The 25,897-nt window shown below is 37.3% G+C and overlaps 1 protein-coding gene across 6 annotated transcripts in view; it reads right to left on the bottom strand.

Annotated features, from left to right (window-relative positions):
- Positions 1-24,840, bottom strand: part of SEC24A (SEC24 homolog A, COPII component) — a 41,120-nt gene extending 16,280 nt beyond the window's left edge. Inside the window, exons 1-9 of one of the 6 annotated variants that reach the window (XM_087887447.1) lie at positions 23,496-23,728; positions 21,229-21,301; positions 16,135-16,623; positions 14,161-14,289; positions 12,955-13,032; positions 9,133-9,278; positions 6,192-6,364; positions 3,439-3,541; positions 221-347 (exon numbers count right to left, since the gene is read on the bottom strand). In XM_087887447.1, the coding sequence (XP_087743573.1) occupies positions 221-347; positions 3,439-3,541; positions 6,192-6,364; positions 9,133-9,278; positions 12,955-13,032; positions 14,161-14,289; positions 16,135-16,603 (1,225 nt within the window). In that variant the 5' untranslated portion in view covers positions 16,604-16,623; positions 21,229-21,301; positions 23,496-23,728. Of the gene's footprint in view, positions 1-220; positions 348-3,438; positions 3,542-6,191; positions 6,365-9,132; positions 9,279-12,954; positions 13,033-14,160; positions 14,290-16,134; positions 16,624-18,105; positions 18,206-21,228; positions 21,302-23,495 lie in introns of those variants that run through there. The other 5 variants (XM_087887449.1, XM_034403863.3, XM_087887446.1 and 2 more) reach the window with 5 other exon arrangements.
- Between the last annotated feature and the right edge of the window lie 1,057 nt (positions 24,841-25,897).

The following is a 25,897-nucleotide window of genomic DNA, read 5'->3' as shown; positions in this document are numbered from 1 at the left end:
AGGTTTACAGTATTTTATATAATATTTTTCAGCCTAGTAGTCTTTTAAAGAAATATTTATTCCCATATGTTCAATTACCTAAAAGTAGCTAGAGATTGATGTCATAAATGTATTTTACTGGAATCAAACAGCTTATGTGTATGTATACATGTGTACACTTAAGAACTTAACATGAACTCAAATGACTCTTTATTGGATTTAAACTCATAAAAAAACTCACCATCATTCACTCTGTAGCACAAGTTGCATTTCCATCTCCTTTGATCAAGGAAGCTGACAAAAGGATTGATATATGTTCTACAGCTACGACATCTCACAATTGTACTAGAGGTTACTACAGGCAATTGCTGAAAGGAGGAATGTTTAAATCAGTTGTTTAAGAACATTTGTCAACAAGTATAATTTAATTCTTTCTTTTGACAGAGGACTGAATAATGATAATGAAAATAAAAATTGACAGCCTTGACAGGTATGCTTGTAATGGCAATTCTGATTTCAATTTAGTGTTTTTTCCATGAGCTTCTACCGTGTTTCCCTGAAAATAAGACAGGGTCTTATTTTCTTTTGACCCCCGAAATAAACACTTGGCCTTATTTTCGGGGAGGTCTTAATATTTTTGAGGTGCAGGAGGTGATGAGCATGGTCACCTCATGGCTGCTGCTGAAACAACCGCTGGTCAGCTGTTCACCCCTGAGGCTGTGCATGCACTTCCAGCCGTGCTTCCCAGGACTCTGCACCATGCTGTCGGCTCAGCCACGCCGCTGCGACCGGATGTCCTGTCACCACTGTCGCCTCCCTGTTCTTCACGAATGGCTTTTGTGGCAGCCATTAGTGTGACAGTTTGGGCACAGTGGCTAGGGTTGCTGGAGCGGCTGTCAGGTAAGGGCGTGTGGGATCCATGGGGCATGTTCCCCCACTCCGGCCTCGCCTCATCTCCTGTTGTTTGCGCGGCAAGCAACCAGAGGAAATGGCGGGGACCAGCTGCGCATGCATTTAAATATTTTTGGGGGAGGGCTTCTTTTCGGAGGCTTATTTTATTATTTAAGTGCATGCGCTCAAAAGCCTGATTGGGTTTATTATCCAGGGAGGTCTTATTTTCGGGCAAACAGGGTAAATTAAGAGATGGCTTTAAAGTCATGTACCAGTGGGAGACATGGCTTTGCAGTTTTCATACTTGCAGACAACATTGAAATATTCATCTACTGATGAAAACAATCAGGTTTTATTTTGAAAGAAGAAACGAAAAACTGAATGTTTATAAAACATCTTATAATGTTTTAAATTACATCTTATAATGTTATAATTTACTTGGACTTTGACACTTAACATGTTTTAAGTGCAACACACTTAACAATATATGCAGAAGATGAGAACCTATATAAAATGTATGTTGCATTCAAGCAGAGACTTATGTAAAAAAGAAATATATTATGAGGAGACAAGATAGACTGTTTAATTTGTAACAACTGATGTCCCATTTCCCACAAGGTTATTCCCTAGCCTAGTAACTCTTTATTATTTGCAAACACAACCTTCACAGCAGATTAAAATCAGGGAAGAAAAGATACTAAAGATACTCCCAACTTTGATGAAATATTATCTATTGAAATGCCTTAAAAGATAAACTTATATAAAAAACTGAAAGCTTCAATCAACCAATCTTTAGTTCAATCAGTGTAAAGTTTCATCACTGTTGAAGCACTGCACATTCATACATACATATAAATAAATGATATTTAAAATACCGTATGCTGCTGTAACTGGACTCTAAAAAGACAACTTACACAAAATTTCACTTTTGGTAAAGTCATTTCATTTGAATTTCTTCTAATTTTCAATTTCAATTCCTCTTGACTAAAGGATTTAATTTCTTTAAATAACTTGTAATATGCCCAAATCAATAAACTAAAATTTAGGAGAATCATCCAAAAACAAAACTAGATTTTGGAATTTTTATTTGTAGAAACTGCTGCAGCCAGTTTACCAAATTTGGCCATCACAACAGATTACATACCGTATTTTCCGGCGTATAAGACGACTGGGCATATAAGACGACCCCCAACTTTTCCTGTTAAAATATAGGGTTTGGGCTATACTTGCCATATAAGACTGCCCCTCTTCCAATGCACACCAAATAAAAATTAAAAAACATCAACTGGCTCACCTACAATGTAAAAGCAGCTGTGCTAGACCCAAAATGGCCCCTGTAACAAGCAGGAACCTCACACAGCCACAAAAAGCCCCCCCAAAAAACTTTCACACTCTAAACACACACAACACAACACAACTGGCTCACCCACAATGTAAAAGCAGCTGTGCTAGACCCAAAATGGCCCCTGCAACAAGCAGGAACCTCACACAGCCACAAAAAGCCCAAAAAACCAACTTTCACACTTTACACACACAAAATTCCACATACAGCTTTGTGAGATTTTGTGTGTTTGTGTAGTTGGAGTGAAACACTACAGAAACACACTAAATCTCAGAAAGCTGCACAAATATTATTTTATTTTATTTTATTTTTATTTTTATATGAAAGCTAAATTTAAAACTTCCTAAACGGCTTCCTAAATGGCTAGGTCTAAAAAAGAACAACTAAAAAAACCCCAATTGACTATTTTTTTTAAAGCTCCCAAAGGGGAAAAATCTTACCCAATAGAACAGGGGTCTCCAACCTTGGCAACTTTAAGACTTGTAGACTTCAACTCCCAGAATTCCTCAGCCAGCTTTGCTGGCTGAGGAATTCTGGGAGTTGAAGTCCACAACTAACTCCTTGCTTGATTGCAGGCAGGGAGTTGCTTGCTTGCCTGAATAGATTCAAGCAAGCAAAGGAAGGCAAGCGTTGCGATTAGCAGCTGAGGTAAGCAAGCTGGAGGGGGAAAACTTTTTCCCTTTTACGTGGTTTCTGGCGATCCCAGCTGAGTTGCAGGGAACTCAGCTGGGATCGTCAGAGCTGGGATCGCCAGAGCTGGGATCGCCAGAGCTGGGATCGCCAGAGCTGGGATCGCCAGAGCCATTTAAGGCTCGTCAGAGCCTTTCGGGCTGGTCTGCCTGGTTACAGGAGAACTACACCCGGCGTATAAGACGACCCCCGACTTTTGAGAAGATTTTCATGTGTTAAAAAGTCGTCTTATACGCCGGAAAATACGGTAAATCAAAGCAAATTTTTGGAATTAATCTCTGAGACAATTATGGATAATACATGGATGCAGAATTCTATTATTATCTAGAGCAGTGTTGAGCAGTGTCAAACCTGGCAACTTTAAGATGTGTGGGCTTCAACTCCCAGAATTCTGGGAATTGGCTGCAGCTGGGGAAGTTGGGGAGTTGAACTCCACACTTCTTATATTATGAAGAATATTGACTAGAGTAATTTGAATATAGGCTATGTATTTTGAAAATCAACACCCTGACATTTTCAAACATTAAACAACATACCGATAAATCTTTGAAAGGGTGAAGTAGAAGCCCCAAGGGTAGTTTGGCTTTATTCAGTAAGGCCTGTGTCTGAGGAATGTTAGTCAAGGTACACCGGAACAACCTATATGGAAAACCAAAGGATTAAAGAAGTACTAATTACATGTGTCAACCTTCCTGATCTCCAGTCAGTCATTACTTTTCTCTCTCTTATGTTTGAAGAAAGGGGACCACCCTATATCTTATGCAACATTCTGTTTAGGGAAAAAAAACCTATAACAAATGCAAAATTTTAATAGTTTGTAGGATTGTGCTATGGCACTATTTTTTTTCCTTTCCTAGCATTTTTTGCAAGTGTGGGGTCTCTCTTTCTTTTTTCTTTTGATCAACCAAATGCCAACCAATTTGGTTGTAACAGGAATTGACTGACTGGTTTGTCAGCCAAGGTTGACATCATGGGCCAAGTGTGTGAATCGTCCAAAGTCAGCTTTCATGCCTAAGGCAGAACTACAACTCACAGTCCCTTCGTCTGTAGCCCAGTGCTTTAATTGCTAAACCAAACTGATCTCCTGCTACAGTCATTTATTAACTTGTAAAGTAAGTAGATATCCTGACCAAATTACAAAGGAAACATTAGAAAGTAACACCACACTTTGAAAAATACACTTCTGGATCAATCTTTTATTTATACTATTTATTCACCACCAGAATCCAAATTAGCCTTTGCATACTGTTGGTTTTTTTATATCTACAGTACAGCCTTAGATCTAACAGGGTATTTCTGAAGCTAGAATACAGATCCATATATAATTTGAGTATTCAAAAATGAACCCAAATCAAAAACAGAAACATATGAGGGGTAAAGCTGGCAATTGAGGAGGAAGAGATGGAGAAAATAGCAAAGTTGACCTCAGGTTTTCATTGCTTTGAGCAGAATGTTTTCTGAGAAAAAAAATGAATCCAATGCTTAACTCTGATGAAGCCTTAATAAATTGCTAACCAAGCATTAGATTCTGTTCACAAAACATAATCTAAGGGTTACTTGATGAATTAGATTCATGTGTATATTAAGCATACAAGTATGAATAATCTCTATAATATTTATGTTGATGGTCATAGTCACTTGGTTGGGCCATCCATAAATCTGTAGATAAAGGTGCTTACAATGCAATTTGGGGAAGAATACAGTTTATACAATATTTAGTTTTTTATTTTAAAAGAACAGTTACTATCAAGTATCAAAACAAGATTCCTTATATGGTTTTCACAATCTACTCTACTGAATGCATTAACCTTCAAATGCTTAAACATGTTTACATTTCTCAAAAGGTAAAGGTGCATTAGCAATATACTCAAATATAGAAAAAGTGCAGATAATCTTTTTTATCCAATATTCATTTTACTTCCTATTATAACAAACCACTAAAACCCATAGCCCAGTGAGTAAATTAATAAGAGCTTTATTTTGACTTAAGCAATTAATTCAATTCCAAAGTTGTGATGGTTGCAAGGCAATAATTTTTATGTATTCAGATAAAGCACAAAGCTTTTACTTATCAGCATTGTAGAAATTATCTTCTCAAACTCTTTGGGAAATTGTTCTGAAGCACTGCCTTGTGCAACTGACATTCCAGCAGAACATACCAACCAGCTGAAAAACACTGCTGTATGCAGACTTTAATTGCAGTGTAGTGGGATAATACAGCACAGATAGTTCTTGACTTACGATTGTAATGGAACCTGCCAATTCTTGTCAAATGTTGTGATTGTCGTAAATTGGGTCACTCACATAACCAATCTGATTTTTTGTGGTGGTTGTTAAGTGAATGTGGCAGTTGTAAAACGAATGCTGCAGTCATCAAGCAAACCCAAGTAACTTCCAGTTTTGGGCAAAAGGATAGACTTAACAGCTGAATTTAAGATTGGGTCCTATAAACTAAAATAAAAATTAGAAAATTGGCATGATCTCCTTTTTCAAATATGAGAGCAGGGAGAGATTGTAAAGAAGCAGTTATCAGTTATGTTTATAAGTGAACAGAAGAGATAGCAAAATGTATGGGCTTTATCTGGCTCTGTTGTGATGGGGTGTGCTAATTAAACTTGTGCGTTGTTTAAATAATTGTCAGATAGATAAAGTTTTATATGATGGTTATGATATTGAGGTTTAAATTTGTATTCAGGTAGTCTTCAACTTAGTTACAATCTACCTGGAAAAAGGGAGTTATGACCTTGTTCCAAAGTTTTGGCAGTTTCTCCCCCGCCCCCTCAGTCACATGGTTGCACTTGGCAACAAAGTTGCATTTACAATTGTTTGCAGCATCCTGTGGTCCTATGAATCGCATTATACGACAGTTTTAATAACTGGAACCTTCTTACAGAAAGTATTCAGATACAACCATTTGTTATATATAGAAAGAACCATGTGAGCCTACATTTTTTCCTTTACATAGGATTAGTTGGAACCATCAAAAACAGATTAGATTTTTATTCACCAGTGATAATTTTTTTTATTAAGAATTGTATTTTTATCAAGAGTTGTGGCAGACATCAAAGTAATGATCTAGGATATATACCGTAAATGTAATTAAAACTTAACATTACGGGTATCATCTTGTTGATGTACTAAAATTACTTTTCTCAGTTTGTTTTTGTTTAAATATACCAGAAAAAAATGTGGTATTTTAAAATACCCAGAAAGACACTAGAGAGAACGTTCAGAATAATAGAAATTGAAGATTTTTTTTTTTTTTACAAGCAGCATTAATTAACCTTACTCGGGATTGCAGTTGAGCTTCTGAATATCTTGATGCAAATTGGGAATGGGTGCTTGCAAGGGGGTTGCAGGAAGAATATTTCTGTCTTGAAGAAGGTTGATAGGTCTTAATCCTTCAGGCTGAAGACTTAGTCCACCCATAGATGCAGCTAAGGTATTTGCTCCCAAGCCAGGCTGCACCCAAAACAAAAATTAAATTTAACCTTTATGAAACACATTTAAATCCATGCATAGGCATGATAGAGGATGGAGGGGTTAATATTAGATGCAAATACATAATTCATAAAGCACTTATAGTAGTTTATTTACAGGTCATCCTCAATTACAACCGTTTAGTGACTATTCAAAGTTACAATGGCACTGAAAAGTGTCTTATGATCAGCTTTCACACTTAATGACTGTTGCAGCATCCCCAGCCATGTGATCAAAATTGGGACACTTGGCAACTGGCATCTATTTATGATGGTTGCAATGTCCCCAGATCATGTGATCATCATTTGTAACCTTCCCAGCTGGCTTCCAACAAGCAAAGTCAATAAAGGAAGCCAAATTCACTTAATGACCAGATGATTCACTGAACTGCAGTGATTTGCTGCCTTAATAACTATAGTAAAAGGATTGTAAAATGGGACAAAATTCACTTAACAACTATCTTGCTTAGCAACAGAAATTTTGGGCTCAATTGTGGTCATAAATTGAGGATTGCCTTATTTTATTATAAACTATCTTACCATCCTATTAGTACTCAAAACTAATCTAGATATAAAAGTCCATATTTATTTTTTAATATATTCCAGTAATATTAGTTATTTGCATTTATATCATGTTTTCCTTGTGCAAGCATGCACGGGAAAACTTCATTTTATCTGAATAATAATGTAAGTAGGCTGAGTAGAGTTCAAAATTATCCACTTATCTAGAATTATCCATTGATAATTCCAGGCCAAGTCCAACATCTTAAATACTGCAATAGCACTAAATTAAAAAATAAAGTTTACTGAACTATGTAGTCTTATTATGTAGACAACACTGATTATTAAAAAGATTGAAAGAAGCAATGAAGGCTAATGTTTAGATGAAGTGCATTTTTTCAATTTCATAATGAATTATTAATAACTAAGGAGAGCATTGCAAGAGGGATGAGATAATTTTGAAATAGCTAGGAAAATCTAGCCAATTATAAATGTATCTATAAAGCACAAACTTGAATGAGAGGGTGGAGCTCACTTGAGTGGGAAAATATTACACCTGATGCTTAACTCAAATTGGAAGTGTATCTCCCTTTACACAACAGCAGAAAATATTTAGCAATAGTAGTTTAATACTGCTGAGCTAGTCTTACTCATCAACTTAGTTGGTTTTAACATGTTTCTCCCTAGAATTGAAAAAAAAAAAGACAAAGGATAGAAATGTAACAGAGAAACTTTTAATATAACATAGGAAAATTAAAACAGTTCTTTTTCATATAAAACACAATCTTTTTGTAAACCAGCCAGTTCTAATCTAGCTATAACTAGGAACTGATTACTCAGAGAATGAGAAATATCATGTAGGCAAACAGCGCCAACCCCTTGTTGTAGGTAGGATTCAGAATATCAGAATATCCCTGATGACTGCCTAGCCTCTGCTTGAGCACATCTAATGAAGAGGAGTCCACCAATTCTGGATAACTATTGTTACTGTTAGGATATTTTTTTCAAATATTCAATTTGAATTTACATTTTCATAACTTTATACATAACTTCCAAAACATTACATTATATGTGATAACAAGCATATCCTTCTAGAGCAGGGGTGACCACAAGGGAGCCCAAAATTTCTGTTGTTAAAGCAAGACAGTTAAGTGAGTTTTGCCCCATTTTACAATCTTTCTTGCCATAGTTGTTAGGTGAATCACTACAGCTGTTAAATTAGTAACCTGGTAGTTAAATGAATCTGGATTCTCCATTGACTTTGCTTGTCAGAAGATTGCAAAAGGTGATCACAGGACCTCAGGACACTCAACCATTATAAATATGATTCAGTTGTAAGCATTTGAATTGTGGTCACATGACCATGGGGATGCTGCAACAGTCATAAGTGTAAAAAACAGTCCGAAATTACATTCTTCTTTACCACTGCAACTTCAAACGCTCACTAAATGAACTGTTGTAAGTTGAGAAGTACCTGTTTATACTTCTTGGAGGAAACTGAGAATCTCCACAGACTTTCCCTCCATACTATATCTAATTATTGCTGTGTTCTTTCATTGAACCAAATGCCTATATGTTCAGAAATCTTACCCTTAGGCTGGCCAGGGTGCGATTAAATGGAGTCAGCGTAAAGCCAACCATGTCTTCATATAACAACCTAAATTTAGGGAAGCTGCAATTCATGTTTATAATTTTTAATTTGCATAACCATTTAATAAGAAATCTAGTGTATTCTTCACCTCTAAATTATTCCTCAGGAACCATTAATTTAAACCTTTTAACGTTTTGTTTATATATGTTTCAAAAGCAAACTTCCACTTATACAATTTAAATATCTTTTCTCTCTTCTCTCTATCTATATAAGATAAATGGTAGACATACTGGCCACCAGGAAAAGGGTGACCAATTGCCAGTTCTACCCATTCCACTATTAAAAAGACTTTCTGGATACAAGTCTATGTATCCATCTCTTGTCTACTGTCTTTCTTGTCTACGAAATGCAAAATATAGAAGTAAGAACTTCTATATTTCATTGTAGCACTAAAAACAAGATTTGAATAGTTGAATTCTATTTTTTTTTAAATTTGGATCTACCACCTCAAAAGGCATTTTATCAACATAAAAAATGTGATTAATTCCCCCCCCCCCCAAAATTGAGCTCTTTAATTATGGAAGAACAACTTCTACAAGGTCAACAAAGCCTTTGTGGAACCTAGAAATAACATATGAGTAAAATTAGAAAGGATTTACCTGAGGGAATTGCTGAGGTCCTCCTGGATACTGCATTCTTGGTCCTCCAGGTGGTGAAGCGTTTTGGTAGCCTGGGGGCAAGCTGGGATAAGCAGTCCCAACATGTTTGTTCACTTTAGTATTTTGAGGAGCAGGATTATGTGTTGCTGAAAGAGTAAATACACCGAATGGTAAATGATAAGATTTTTTTAAACCATTTTTAGTGATTAAATATTGTATATCAAAGTATATCACAGTATACAGTATACCCAGTAAACATATCATGCTATGTTATATAGTATTACTTTACAGACAAGTAAATGTGGTGTGTTTTTAAAAATAATTTTAAAACTTAAATACTTAAAAAAAAACTAATATCATTCAAAGTAAAACCACAAACATAACATCTAATTTTAGTTCCCCCTCTCCCGGCCCTGGCAGGAGTATTGCTAACTTAAATCATTACAGTCAATTGGCTGCCTGAATAAAGCCTCAGTTAAGAACTCCAAAGATCTGCTTTGGAGATCCTAAGCATGCTCAGTTTTCACACTAATAAATACATTTATGTCACCATATTCTTTTTTTGTTTTCATTAAACATTGTGCCTTTTCTAGTCACAGCTTTTGAATGGGTTTAAGTTACGAATGAATCCTCACGTTTGAACAAAAATCTAATTATTATACTGTAATATTTATTTATAGGTCTGACATGTGGCACCAATCCAGAAGAACTCTGAATGGCTTATACTGCTCTCTTTCAGTAAAAAAAAAAAGATTAAAAAGAGAAACAAAAACAAAGCAAAACAATGAGCAACTGCAGCTGAAATGTTTCATATCTGAGGAACATTATGGTTGTTTAATACAGTTAAGCAAAAGAGCTACCTATTCCTTATACTGTTTACTTCTATCAGAACAGGCACTCACCAATATTAAACCAATATTGGTATACAACCAGCACTGGACAGTGTTATGTTTATCTTATCTGTTCTCAAATACAATAGTTTGAGGACAGTCTACCTGTGCTACTCTCAGTGCTATCACTGGTGACTATCATATCAGAGTTAGCTAAAAGTAGTGTTCCAGTGAAGACTTGGTATAGTATTCATAACTTTAAAAATAAATTCTATCACACAGAAACAGGAATAGCTCATTGTAACAAAAAACAGATTACAGCAAGAAGCAATTGTTGAAAAAAAATAATGATTTTATTCAATTAACTTTCCCTTTCACATGATTAAGAACAGATACTTGAGTAACATATAGGTAGTCATTCCCAACAGTAATTGGGACTGGGAACTCCAATGCTAAGTAAGAGACAAGATCATGTGACTGCACTGACTTACGATAGCAATTCCAGCAGTCCCAAATGCCATTGAATCCTGTCTGGTTGCAGCATTCCATGGTCACTTCACCATTTGTGATCTATTAACTTTCCCATTGACTTTGCTTGTCAGAAGCCAGCAGCAAAGGTTGCAAACAATGATCATACTAGGATGTTGTAATTACAAGCCAGCTGCCAAGCAACCAAGCTACAATCACACGACCATGATGTCTAATAAAACACATTATTACACTATCTGGAGGACCACATCAAAAACTGCTAATGGAAATTTGGGAACAATATCATGAAGAAATAGATGGAACTATCAGGGCCAAACACTATTTCCAGTTATTTCTTTTTGCATTGTTCTCAATAACAGCTAGGCTGATCCTTAACTTGGGACTTCAGATACAAGATACTTTTTTTTTTGCTAGGATTTCACCTGTATCTTATGGTCGAAGTTCAATGTTTTTTGAAGTAATCCAGCCAATGCTCAAATCTGCAGATTCGCTAGCATCGTATCTTTTGCACATGGATTAGTTTTCTTTTGTACATTATTCTGGAAAGTGTTGGCATTGCTTTTAATCTAGGAATGCTAGTAACATGTTTTCAAAGTTTCATAAGAATTTTAAGTTGAATCACAGAGTGTTCAAGCATGTAGTTCACCAATAAGCAGAAAAATGGTGGTTAGAAATACCGTATGTTTCGGAGTATAAGACACACCTTTTTCCCCCCTAAAAGGGGGTGAAAATTTACCCCCTTCGGGTAAATTTCGGTGCGTCTTATACACCGAATGTAGCCCCGCCCACCCACTGGCCCCCACCCTTTGGCCTCTGTCTCCCAGCAGTTTACCTCCTTGCAGCAAGCATCAAGAAGAAACAGCTTGTTTCAGCTTTAGCACAGCCTAATTAGCACAAGTTGATTGGATCGGCCTCCCGACTCTCAGCTGTTTTACTCTCAGCTGTTTTGAGCAGGCCTCTGCTGCTTGCTGCAAGGAGGTAAATTGCTGGGAGCAGATTTTTTTTTCTTGTGCTAATCAAGCTATGCTGAAAATGAAAATGAAAATAAAGCAAAATTGCTGGGAGACAGAGGCAGATTTCTTTTTCTTGTTTTCCTCATCAAAAAAGGTAGGTGCGTCTTATAGTCCGGAGCGTCTTATACTCCGAAAAATACAGTAGACAAAATAAATTTTAACCACACATTAAAAATAGACTTCTTAGGTAACTTGGACTTGGGGTAACTACTGCATATGTTTAGGAAGAGCGCAGCAAACTGGATCTGATATTCACAAAACAAAGAGAAAGCTGAACACTATGTCCTGCAGTGTGATGCAAGCTTAAACCTGGAGCCAGAAAGTGGAAAGTAAATAAAAACAGCAGCTAATACAATTGCAAAATCATATGAATCCAAATTTCCATACCAGCAATGGCATTTCAACAACACTATGGAACTTTGGACCTTTTGGGGGCCTGATGTTTTGAACACTGAAACTGAGGAAAAATGTATATAAAACCATGCAGTATGAATGCTTTATAGTCTCAAATCTACAATAAACAAGACTGGTTTGCGCTGCTTCTTTGTTCCAAATAACAGACCTTCAAACATGGATAAATGTTGTTACAGAAGGTCAGCAAGGAGACAGTTTGCCGCCACTTTGTATAAACACAAATGAATCGCAAAAGTTGTTATAAAAGGCATGTCATGTTGTCCAAGATTGGTGGAAGAACCAATTCAAAGACGACATGACTTACTTTCACTTTTCCCAGATTAGTTCTTCAGCCCCTCAATGCCCAAAGCTTGAGTGTATCAGAATCAGCTGCTGAAAGTATCACCTGAGCATGTTGAAAATTTTCTAACTCTTGACAATGAATCCAGCCATTTGTTAGAAAAAATATCAAGCACAAAAGATTGGAGAATTTAAGTACACTTTATTGCCCTGTAACACAATATTAACCAGCCAGCCTGTGAACAAGTGGATCATTCTTGCAACCAAAGACCGTGAGGGTTGTGGTAGTAGATGAATGAAATAAAGTTCATAAAATGGGGCAAAACTCAATAACTGTCTCATTTAGTAACAGAAATTTGGGGCTCAATCGTGGACCTAGGGTGAAGACTACCTTTTAATGTCTTTCATTGAGTTCTTGTCAGATCATGAAACTGCTTTTCAGGAGATAATTCAGAAATAGCATGCTTCTAAGATCCAATTAAAATTAAACACTTTTTTTTTTCAAACAACAGTTGCTAAGTGGCTTCCTCCTGTATCAAATGTTACTGGCCATTTCTCCTGTTCTGTAATTAAGGCAAAATTGATTTTGATAGACTTTTAAGTCACAGAGTTATACATAATTTACAAATATATGTTCAATTTTCAATTCCAGAAAGTACATTTCCTCTATACCAAAATAGCTCATATTTGTGTTGTGTGGCTGTTTTGAAACAGTATATGGGCAGGCACAATAGAAACAATTAATTCCCCATTTAATTTACTTTTGAGCAATGGAAATGGAAGAAAAACTATCTTACCCAGGAAACCACCTCCTTCTATTGCATCGTAATTGTTCGGAATTGATAGTCCATCATTAGGAGGGCATGTAGTATCACCTATTAACAAAATAATCTGTTAGAAATATGTAACACTGATCACAGCTGATATCATAATGTAGATTGTAAATCATGATTTATGGCTTAGCGTTATAGAACAGAACAGAATTCTTTATTGGCCAAGTGTGATTGGACACACAAGGAATCTGTCTTGGTGCATACGCTCTTGGAGTATATGAAGAAAAGATACATTCATCAAGAATTATAAGGTACAACACATAATGATAGTCATAGGAAAACAGTCAATATAAATCTTAAGGATACCAGCAACAAGGTTACAGTCATAAGTGAGAGGAGATGGGTGATAGGAGCAATGAGAAGATTAATAGTAATGCAGACTTAGTAACTAGTTTGACAGTGTTGAGGGAATTATTTGTTTAGCAGAGTGATGGTGTTCGGGAAAAAACTGTTCTTGTGTCTAGTTGTTCTGGTATGCAGTGCTCTAGAGCGTCGTGTGTATGTGTATACACACATATATACACACACACACATATCTACACCAAAAAAGGCACCAGTTCTTATTTTCGGGGGATGTCATCCACTGACTCACCTCACTTGTATGCATTGCCCCGGGCTTCCTTTTCTCTGTCAGAGGCCTTCAGGAACTTTTTCTGCAGCTGACAAGGTTTTCCTGAAGGCCTCTGCAGCTGATAACAGAGCTCCAGATCGATCCGGAGCTCTGTTATTGGCTGCAGAGGCCTTCAGGAAAGCCTTGCCAGCTGCAGAAGAAATGGGCAAGGCAGGTGTCGGGGTGTGCGAGGCCTGGCTGCAACTGTCCAAAGGTAAGTAGTAGGGCAACTCCACCACCCCACCATACCCATTCTAGCTTAATTTTTGCCCATGGGCGGGTCTTAATTAGGGCTTATTTTGGGGGTATGGCTCATATTGGGCGCATGTGTAAAAATTAAGCTAGGACTTATTTTCGAGGTAGTTCTATTTTCGGGGAAAAATGGCATTTATTTCTTTTCAGCTGTTAAGAGGTTTCCTTTTCTCCTAAATAAAGTATCACCACTGGAATGCACATGCAATCATATTCAATTACTCCTACATAATTCAGCTCACATAATTCATATTTTTGCTCCTAACTGTCTGAAAGCAACTTCCTCTAATAACCACATTAATGCTTACCTTCTTGCATACCTGCTGAGTTCTGTACAGCCTGGGATGCAATGTTTGCTGGGGGAGGAGCTAATGGGGGAGCAGAGGGATGTGTATAAACTGGACTTCCAACAGCAGAAGTTCCTAAAGGAGGTTGAACTGGCAAATAAATTAACTGATTAGCTGGCAGTGGAACAGTACCTACAAGAACCAGCAGAACTTATACCTAACACAGTTTCTCAATGAATTTATTTTCATAAAGAATTTGTTCATTTCTTAGTTAGCACAATAGCAATAACACTTAGATTTATATACCGTTTCACAGTGCTTTATAGCCCTCTATAAGTGGTTTACAGAGTCAACATATTGCCCCCAACAATCTGGCTCCTCATTTTACTGACCTCGGAAGGATGAAAGGCTGAGTTAACATTGAGCCTGGCGAGATTCGAACTGCCAAATTGCAGGCAGCCGGCTGTCAGCAGAAGTAGCCTGCAGTACTACACTCTAACACTGTGCCACAGGGGTGGCCCCTTTACGACCTATGGGCTTCCAGAATTCCTGAGCCAGCCAATGTGTTGAAGTCCACAGATTGTAAAGGGGCCATAGCTGCCCACCCCTTCTTACAGTTTAGTGCTAGATATAAATCAAATCATTATTGCAGATTTGAAAAAAAAAAAAAACTACAGTAATTTAAGTTTAATGTTATACATAAGCAAAATCACAGATCTTACCCAATGCAATTATCCCATGAGAAATTGTTGACAAAGACCAAACATATTGCTACAGAATCATAGTGTGTGTTTCTACTTAAATACTACAACATAGTGACTCACATACAGTTGTTCTATGCAAATATATGTTCTATTTAAGTGTATCATATCATTTAAAAACAGAGACAAGAAGTACAGAACATTCAATAAGAACTGAGTTCAGCAACACAGGTCAGTATATCCATTTTACAGCAGGGATAGAATGTTCTCTACATCTACCCTTTTTCTCAACACCACATCAGCACTACGTATCTGTGGCAAGACAGAATCAATACAGGTAGTCCTCGACTTACAACAGTTCATTTAGTGACTGTTCAACATTACAACGGCACTGAAAAGTGTGACTTATGACCATTTTTCACAGTTATGACCTTGGCAGCTTCCCCATGATCATGTGATCAAAATTCAGACACTTCACAACCAATTCATATTTATGACCGTTGCTGTGATGTGGTCACCTTTTGTGACCTTCTGACAAGCAAAGTCAATGGGGAAACCAGATTCACTTAACAACCGGGTAACTATCTTTATTAGCCGCAGTGATTCACTTAACTGTGGCAAGAAAGGTCGTAAAATGGGGAAAACTTAACAGAAATTTCGGGGTCAGTTCTGGTCCTAAGTTGAGGACTAACTATACTTGCAAGTTCATATTACAGCCCATCTATATATTATATTCTACCATGCCACACAGTTCTACTATAAATTTTTAGCCCCCAGAACTATCAGAGAGCTGAAAATTCACTAAACAACAAATCAGCTGCCAGCTAATGGCTCACATTAAACAGGAAGAAAATTTATTATTGCTAATGAAATAGAACATTATTGCTAATTAGGGTATGAAATCTTATTTATTTAGCCTACAGGACTGAGGAATCTGCAACCCTCCAGATATAATATTCTTTATCTTTGGCTATGCTGGTTGATGCTGCTGAATACTGTAACCGGATTACAATTTGCAGTACCATCAGCCAGCATAGCATTTAAAAGAGGCTAAACTGGTTTTCCAACTCTGACATGAAAGGGGAATCCCTCTGACACAAATTTGTGGAATCTTAGAAGTTATAGAGGAGGAGGAAGAGACTGAGGGAATCCCTGAAGGTACGCCCACTTATACAGTCCTCAGTTTCACGTTCATAAGTATATCATGAATACCTGGATGAAAATACCTAATGTAGGATTTTTCCGTACATGGGATATAATGATATAGTCTTGAGAATTGCTTCCTTTTTCTTACCTTGCCTTGTATAGGTGTTTTGAACTGGAGGACCTCCAGCAGAAGGAACATAATGATAGTTTGTGGGCAAATTTGTATTCCCTGACGGTAACGGTGAAGTTACCGTGTGAGCAAAATGATTTGGTTGAGATACTGGATTAGGTTGAGTCAAAGGATTCTGTACATATTGCCAGTTTGAATTAGCTGAGAGATTAGTTCCAGAATAAAAACTACCATCAGAAGTTGATATAGCAGTTGAGTTCTGCAACAAAGAAGGCATTTGGGCAACAGGACTTGGCTGTGATGCTGTCAGAGAAGATCCCATTGGGGTTCTATTAATAGTCTGACCAGAAGGTATATTCCAAGATGTACCATGGCTATACTGTCCGGAGGTGGCATGCAGAGGATTCTTTGTTGCAATTTGCTGAGTATACATATTTGGGATCAAAGAATTATGTCCCTGTCCATCTGATAAGTGTGATGAATTCATCAATGAGCCTGGCACAGGACCTAGAGGAAGACATTTCCAATTAATAAATGAGAAGCATTTTTGTTGAGAAACCTTAGGTTATTTCAGTAGTAGAAATAAAGCTAATAAGGCCAACCACTAACATTATTTGGCTTTACAAACTGCCAAATTACTCAGAAATCCCACAGCTTTATTATTATCTGTAATTCCATAATAAAAGGTCAAGATACTTCAGATGTGTTAGTGCATCCCAACAACGCCATAACTGTAGACCCTCTCTTTAGCAATGGCTTAAAAGAAGTCATAGGGAGAAGTTAAAAAAAATATTCCAAATGAAGTATAGCTGCCCATGAGCACCATCAACCTCAGCATTACAGTAAATTATATAATTTTTAAAAGCATGCATTTCTGTCAACAGAATAACCATTACCTGAAAATAGAGAACAATTATTTGCATATAGTAAGGAAAGCTGGAGGCATGATGGTATTACAAGACCTCAGGGAAGGAACTGACAGAAAGAAATACATCAGCCACCTTCTTTGCCGTGCCCAACTAGGTATATTTTTCAACAGCATGTGTTGTTATTTCCCACAGGGTTTTTATATTTTATCAAAAGAATAATAAAAAAGTGGTTGTTTAACCCTTTGTCAATAAAAAGTAACAAAAAGTAGTATTTCCCTCCAAAAGATGATTTGGGAAAATAAATATTAATGTGGAAGGTGAGATTAACAGGATGGGAATGTTTTCCCACATAAGGGGAAAGAAAAAACCCTCCCACATCTTTCCTTATTTGTCACAAGTTATACAAACTCAATCAGGATCAAGTCCATTTATTTCAATCATATGTATTTTTAATAACGTTCTATACTTGAACATAAACATTTAAAAGGCTATCTTTAGCTTGATCTCTTTTTCTGTCCTAACACTTTTACATTTTTCAATCTGATTTTAAATCCAAGTCATTTCAAAAGCTGCTCTGGATCCCCAAATTAAGTCTGATTAAAAACTATTCAACTAATCAAATGATGTGCATGCCTTCAACATTATATAATTGGCCAAACAAGTTATATAGCAAGCTCTGGATGATAACCAGATAAAATTAATCTGCTCCTGCAAAAGATAACAAGACTGAGGGAAGGAACATTATGAACATTCTTGTTATGAAACAAGAATTCCTCATAATTCTTGTACATGGAGATCAGCTCATATTTTGCTCCTTTAAAGTTTATCTCTCTTCCACTGTATGAAAAAGTACATATTAGGTATTTCTTCAAATTTTCTGCAACTTGAAACAAGAGTCTCAAACTGATGGCTCCCCGCCTCACATCCAGGAAGTAGGCAAACATCTTGTGTGGCAGTTTCAAGTAGGCCACGTGTACAGGCAAGCTGCACTTTTAACCTCACACTGAAGCATCATCAACCACATCAAACAGTAGTAGTGGCCGTGGAAGCAGGTCCTGTCCCTGCCTGCAATTTACATCAATCTAAGGCTAGGGGTGCAGCTGTGTCTTGGTCTACTCACTGTAGATGCAGGGAGGGGATCACAACGAACAGTGGGCCGAGCAGGCTCTAGCAGTGTTGGACTTGTGCTCTCATTCTCCCAAGGTGCCTCAGGGAAAGACCTTGCAGAGGGAGGAAGTGGTAGGATCTGTAAGTCAACTGCAAAACAACAGCTGGGTCCAGCTGTGGTAGAACAGAGGGATCCCGTCTCCTCCACCTAGACATTCAGTGCTTTCCCACTGCAACTTGTCCTGCCCTCATATTCTCCATGCAAGAGCTACTCAGTACACACCTAGCTCCAATATCAATAACTGCAACTGTCACTGCATAGCAAACATGGTAGCCAAAGTGAAACGATGAATAAGGATGGATAAAAATGATGGATGAAATTTAAATTAAAAAGTCAAGTTTCAAATGAGATTGTACAAGTTTTCTTAAAAATTAACACAAACACAAAACAAAGAACATAACTTCTTATAATATACTCTTCTTTCTAATATACAGTAGAAGCAAGACATGTTAACAGCCTCATTAACTAGACTTCTCAATAAAAGTGCAATGACTAAGAAAGTTAATGAATAGCAAATATGAGATGAGAGTATAATTTGTACAATAAAGAATCTATGCAAAGAATGAAGGAAAGAATACAAAACAAAGCAATAAGAGAACAGAAGACACTATTGCAGTTTCAAGGATTTGAGGACTAAGTTCCTTATCCAAAGCTATATTTAATAAAAATTAATAATATCAATGGACAATTAATCCTACCAACTTTGGGAACGTTTTAATATAGTTTCTCAACTGTAAGAAAGACAGACAAATCATTTTATCGAAATCTGAATTTTCTGAATAAGTACACACTTTCTAAAATTGAACCTACCTTTCTCAGAATTCTTAAGACCATTCAGTCAAAGTTATATCAAAGAATATACAGGTACAGGTAGTCTTTGACTTACAACAGTTCATTTAGTGACCGTTTAAAATTAGAATGGCATGGAAAAATGTGACTTATGATCATTTTTCAGTTATGATCTTTGCAGCATCCCCAGGATCACGTGATCAAAATTCAGATGCTTGGCAGCTGGTTCATACTTATGACCGTTGCTATGTCCCAAGGTCATGTGATCACCTTTTATGACCTTCTGACAAGCAAAGTCAGTGGAGAAGCCAGATTCACTTAGCAACCGGGTTAGTAACTTATCAATTGAAGTGATTCAATTAACAACTATGGCAACAAAGGTCGTAAAATGAGGTAAAACTCACTTAATAAATGTTTCACTTAGCATCAGATATTTTGGGCTCAATTGCAGTCATAAGTCGAGGACTATCTTTCAACAGTTCATTTAGTGTCTGTTTAAAGTTACAAAGGCATTGAAAAAAGTGAGTTATGACCATTTTTCACACTTATAGCCACTGTAGCATCTTCATGATCAAAATTTGGATGTTTGGTAACTGACTCATAGTTATGATGCCTGCAATGTCCCAGGGTCATCTGATCCCCTTTTGTTACCTTCTGACAAACAAAGTCAATGGGGAAGTCAGATTCACTTAACAGCTATGTTACTAACCCAACAACTCCAGTGACTCACTTAACAACTGTGGCAAGAAAACTCGTAAAATGAGGCAAAAATCACTTAATAAATGTCTCACTTAGCAACATAAATTTTTGGCTCAATTGTGGTCCTAGGTTAAGGACCACCTGTAATTTTATTAAGAACTACTAGTGAATAAGCTGATTTAAAGTAATTAAATACAATGTTCCTGACTATGGATTTATATCATAAGGTAGTCACACTCATCTGGCCAAAAGCCATTAGAATTAAATCAGCCAAAATAAGAACCTATAGAATATGCATAGTATGGACAGGTTTAAATTCAATAGGACCTATAAGAAAAATAACAGAAATAGATTTAAAACGCAAAGAGGCATATCTAACTGAAATTGCCTTGAAATCATAAAGTAGGGGACACCATAGCAAAATTTCTAATTTTTCAAAACTGTGGTAAATCACAATTACAAATGCCTTTCCTGGAGGGACAGATACTGGTCACATTGTGACAATTCAAACATCAGATTCTAAAATGTGTTATGCCTGTGTAACTAAATACAGCATCAAATTATATAACAAGTCTAGAGGACATCTCCTTTGGGGGAAGTGTAAAAGCTTAAATGTTCCCATCATTCCATATGATAATTCCCATAGAATTTTCAGGATCAAAACCCATCTCTCTACATAGAAAATGGATAATAATTGCAAGGCAGCGTGAACATAAATTTTCCTATTACTTTAGAAACAAATTGGAATTCTAATTATGTTTCTTTGTAACACTTTAGTTTTCCAAAGCACTATTCAGCATCAATGCAAATAAAATTAAGACTTAAAATTTTCTGATGCTCAGAAAATCACAGACTGGAATTTCTGCTACATACAATGCCTAATTCCACTTCCTCCTCCTTTTTACATAAGATATCAGATCTCATTTTCAGTTTTATGGAGTACAGAAATGTGATTCCTTTAAATAATATTAGTGAAATCCAGTCTTCAAACAGACAATGAACACTGCCATTACTGGATTGGAAAAGCAGAAAGATAATGGAATAACAGGCTTGAAACATTGGTGGAGAATGATAGTTTATTATTTTATCTAGCATAAGTCAAACATGTTTTCTATTTAGGCTTGCCCTGATTGTAAAAACAAGTGGAATCTATAATTCCTTAATTCAGATCATACATTTTTAATAAAAGATCATGCTTATATCAACTGGTCATCTATGTATATTGTTCTATTTAAAGTTGCAGCTTACTCAGAATTACTGCCTTTATTGCCGCAGAAGCTGCACAGGATTTTGGGTAACCACAAACCACATTCAGAATTCTGTGCAAGAGTCAAATGAGTCTTGGGATATTTTATAAGCTAAAAATACATATATTTAATTAATTAAAATAGATCTTCCAATGTTTTAGATCATCATAAATCCATATAGACAAACTAAAATATAAGACCTATACAAGTTTAAAATTGTTTCAATTAAGGAAAGATAATACACTATACAGGTAATCCTTGACTTACAACCATTTGTTTAGTCATCTCGAAGTTACAATGGCACTGAAAAAAGTGACTTATGAACATTTTTCATACTTACGATTGCAGAATCCCTGTGGTCACACATTCGGACACCTATTTATGACTGCACTGTCCCGATATCATGTGATCACCTTTTGACAAACAAAGTCAATGGAGAAGCCAGATTCACTTAACTGTGTTACTAATTTAACTGCAGTGATTCATTCAACAAGAAGAAAGGTTGTAAAATGGGGCAAAATTCACTTAACTGTCTTCCTTAGCAAGATACATTTTGGGTTCAATTGTGATTGTAAGTCAAGGACTACCTGGAGCATCTGGGGCTTTTTCATTTGAAGCAAAGAGAGATAACATGATAGAATATAAAATTATGCATGGTATGGAAAATACGGATGGAGCAAGTTTTTTCTTTCAACATCGGGATTCAGAGTTACTTACTTATTGAAACTAAATATGTTGAGAGTTCAGGATTGTTAAAATGAAGTATATTTTACATAATGGATAGTTAAAATGGGATTCACTGCTTCCTTTAGCCAAATGTATAGCTAATAGTTTGATAATGGGTGGTATATCTAAACATCAGCTAGAATTGTAAGTCATGGACTACCTGTACCATGATTTGCATCAAGACCAAACATATTAATTAAAAATCACACACCATGTCTATATGTCCATCTTGATTGATTTGCAAGATACCAAGAATCTACAGGCCAAATGCTACTCTTCCTAAATCAGTTTCCAATACACTAAACAATACCACTGGCTTGCATTCTTTCTACATCTCTATTTGTTGTCCACCAGCTCCAGCACAAAATCCTGTTGCAATAAACAATCACGCCATTTCCAGCTAACTTTGGGTCACTATCACTTTATAATTCAGGATGCCCATATTGATTTAGAATTCTACACTTCACGTGTAAACAGGAAGCCCACATCATGTAACCTATGAGCATTAACTCCAAATTGGTGTAGTAAAGGGGAAAGGACAAAGTTCTATATTACAGAAATGTAACTTATGGAACCACAGTTTCAATCTTTTCAGAAACAAAATTTGTACAACTCCTGTAAGTACTAATACAACTTGATTCTCTTCCTAGACCTACAGTCTTAAAAAAATAGAGCACTAATTACTGCCAACATCCAACTATGAAACTATACAGTGAAACACAGCTAAAGTTTGGCTATTGCTCTATTTTTATCAGAAGAACACACAGGTACGCACACAAATGAGGCACAGTTTACACAGTTCCTCAACCAGCCTCATTTGACAGCTTTGAGAGAGGAGGAGAAATTGAGCAACTAGTCAGCTGAGAGATTTTCTGATTATACCAGCATAATGAACTCCTTAAAACAGGAGGATTTGAATTATGCACCGCATTCTTTACACCCACAGATCCCAGAAAGCAAGCAGCATCCATTCTATATGCAATTCTCTTCACAATAGTGCTTTCTTTCTTTCTTTTTTTAAAAAAATAACTGTATGGTGTTTTGTTTTGTTTTTTGCGGAAAAATGCTCAGCTGGGAAGCCGCCTCAAAAGGCTAATTGATCAATTAATTGTACAGAACACAAAACATTTGGGGACTTTTCCGTCGTTGTAAACCATCCCGTTTTTCTAAAGACATATACCCTCTTCTCACACAGCCTCAATTGGTTGCAAGCCACAAAACCTGGGCCACAATAATCTGTGAGCTCATCGGGTATTGCCTATATATATATATGGCTATATATATATATATATATATGGCTATATATATATATATATATATATATATATATGAGAATATATTATTCTGCTACCCAGATGAACCTATTTCTCCCTCTGGGAGCCGCTTCCCGTGTCTTCGTGTTAAATTCTGGGAAATACTCTCAAGCGGCGGGCGTTTGTTTCATCGTTACGAAAGCATCGCCAGGGAGCGATACAAGGGAGCGCCCATCGCTGTCTCGCCCCCAAGAACGGCAAGAAAATGCTCCGTAGCTGCTACGAGTGCGGATGCCACTGCTCCACTGCTACTCCCAGGTTTTCTCCCTATTACACTCAGCGCCTTCCAAGCACCGGTTGCCATCGCGAAGGGAAGCCAAGGCCTCGGGATTGGAAACCGGGGGGGGGGCTTTTTGCTCCGCGAGGGGCGACACCGAACGGGGTCGGCATACCGCCGCCACGTACACGGATCCTCCGCGCTCCCGGCCCCCCTGCCCTGCCCTGCCCTGCCCCTCCGCGGGCGTGACATATGACTGCCCTGCCGAAAAGGAGCCAGAGACACCCAAGATTCAAGCCCCCTTTAGAGGAGCCCCCTAACACGACCCGGGGTGCGGCCGGCTTCACTCACCATTGCTGTACGGCTGCTGCGGCGGTGGCGGCGGCGGCTGGCCGGCTCTAGTAAGGCTATTATACGCGGGCCTTCCCGGCTGGGCCATAGCGGCAAGCAAGAGGATCGCTTCGCGGGCGTCTCTGAGTCTTGCTCCTTCGCCAAGCCCAGGAGGGGAGGCCCTGCTCTTCACACCGGAAGAAAGTAAACGAAGGCCGCGCAGGCGCACTCGGTACACGTGGCACTTCCGGAACGGAGGAGCCCGCAGCCGTAGGCGGGGCTTAGGGCTGAAAAAACGGTGGCCTTGGAGGCGCAGTAGAGATTTAAAGGGATAGCGCCCTGGGGACGTCATCGCGGTCAGGTTTTGCTTTAAAAGCGTTGACTTGACAGGCGGGATTCAGTGACATCTGGGTTCACCCTGCTCAGAAGTCCAATTTTAAAGAAAAAAACCGATCTATAGCTGCTCGGAACGATTAATGGGTAAATCAATAAGTCTTCTAGGATTCGGAAAGTGAATTTTCTTCAATCCTAGGAAATCAGCTCGCTCGCCCAGAGTTTGAGATTTAGTATGGTGTAAAGTTGGGTCAAAAACGCATAAAGCTATACGGTATGTAATATGGAAGCAAACCTGGACAGTTTATAGTTGCAAATTTATAAAAGGAACAGGACAATTTTCTAAACTAAAATCACACTGGCTCCTGATAGTTTCCGAAGCATGTCCGTATGGGATTTTTTTTCCCCTTCCTTTTTTCTTTGGCAACACCACAGAAGAATTTGCCACACTGCATCATCTGGCGTGATTTTTCAGCTTTCCAGTGTAGCTTATGCTGCAGGTGTGATATTTCTTAGACTTCTGCCACCTAAGCAGAGCTGATGTGGCTCAGTTTTTTGACATCAGCAGTGGCATCTGCAGAATATTGCACTATGTTGCAATACAAGTTCCACCTCTTATCTAGGTACAGAAGGGGAAGGCTTGTTTCACAATAGAACACTGCTTTCAACTTTCTTCCCTTCTCTTGCTCCCATGGCACCCACTACAGTTCAGGCAGGTTTAGCTTGGTGACAACTTCTATAACATGTATTTTAAAAGATAAAAGAAGGGTATTTTTAAAATTCTGCAAAAATTTGATATTTTTAATCCAAACAGCAAGATTTTTTTTTTAAAAAAAGGACAGCTTAACTGAGGAAAAAATTAATATTGGAAGATTACAAAGGGAAAAATCAAAGCAGTCTTCTCAGCTGAGTACTTTGCAAAAAATCATCTTTACATGATTTGCTGAACTGATTTCTCATAAATACTGTGTTCCAGAGCTCTGTTGTTGCATTAAATTCCAACCAGATAACAGGATGCTTTAGAAGGAGGAAAAAAAAACCTTTATAATTATCTTCACATTCTGGCCACACTCCAGAGTTAGATTATCTTAAATTTATTAAAGTTAATCGATTAAGATTAAAATGGAATAGTATGTCAAATAAATATTCTAAACGAAACAGATAATGTCTTTTGAAATGACAAACAAGTCTCTGGATTGCAGTGGGATAGAAATGAGTGTTTTACATGAATACATAGATGGAATATCTTGGGAAAAACAATATGAGATTTGTATTTTGGGAAGAGGAGTGAGATATGTCATTACTACTATGGTACAATGTCCATTGTATCTAAATTTGCTTATCCTGAGAGCAGGGTGGGGAATAGACAACTAAAAAATATGGTATCTGCACGACTACACCATCCCTAGAAACACCATTAGACTCCCACCAATCATGTGCCAGTACATGAAAAGTTTCATTGATATTCTCCGTGTCCTCATTCAAGACACTAATGGCTGTTAGTTTTTGACAGAGCATTGAGAAGAAAGAAACCAAATTTTTAATTTCAGCAGGGGAAAAAAGTGTCAATATAGCCCCATTTGCTTTTTGGGTTTTGGGAGAAGAAGCCATACTTGACAGAGACAAGATCTCCACTACAATACCATTTCATGGATCTAGAAGGCAAAACATGCTTTCTCTTTCACCACACTTATCCTGTTATGACCAGCTTTTTATGGCTGTATTAAAGGCTGCAGATTGGGATCATTTGAATTTGAAGAGGACATTGTTCCACCTCCCCTGTTACATAATGTTAACATAATGGCCATAATGTTACATGAGCCTCTTTTAGTTGTGTGCTATCAGAATTATTCTCCCCCAGCACTGTCTCTTATTAACTTTTAAACTGTTATTTTTAAACTATCTAAAAGCCATCCAGAGTTGCTTAGCAAGCAGATCATCATGGAAATTGAAGAAATAGGTAGAAAATCAAGTCTATACTTCAAATAGTACAGAAATGTTCCTTATTGGAACATTACAGAACATTACAGAACATTATTGGAACATTACAGAAATGGTTCCTATCATAGTCAACCAATCTTTCTGAAGAA

Source organism: Pantherophis guttatus, chromosome 2, assembly GCF_059756535.1.
Source record: "Pantherophis guttatus breed Tessera chromosome 2, ASM5975653v1, whole genome shotgun sequence".
Lineage (NCBI taxonomy): Eukaryota > Metazoa > Chordata > Lepidosauria > Squamata > Colubridae > Pantherophis > Pantherophis guttatus.
This window is presented reverse-complemented; position numbering and strand designations above follow the sequence as displayed.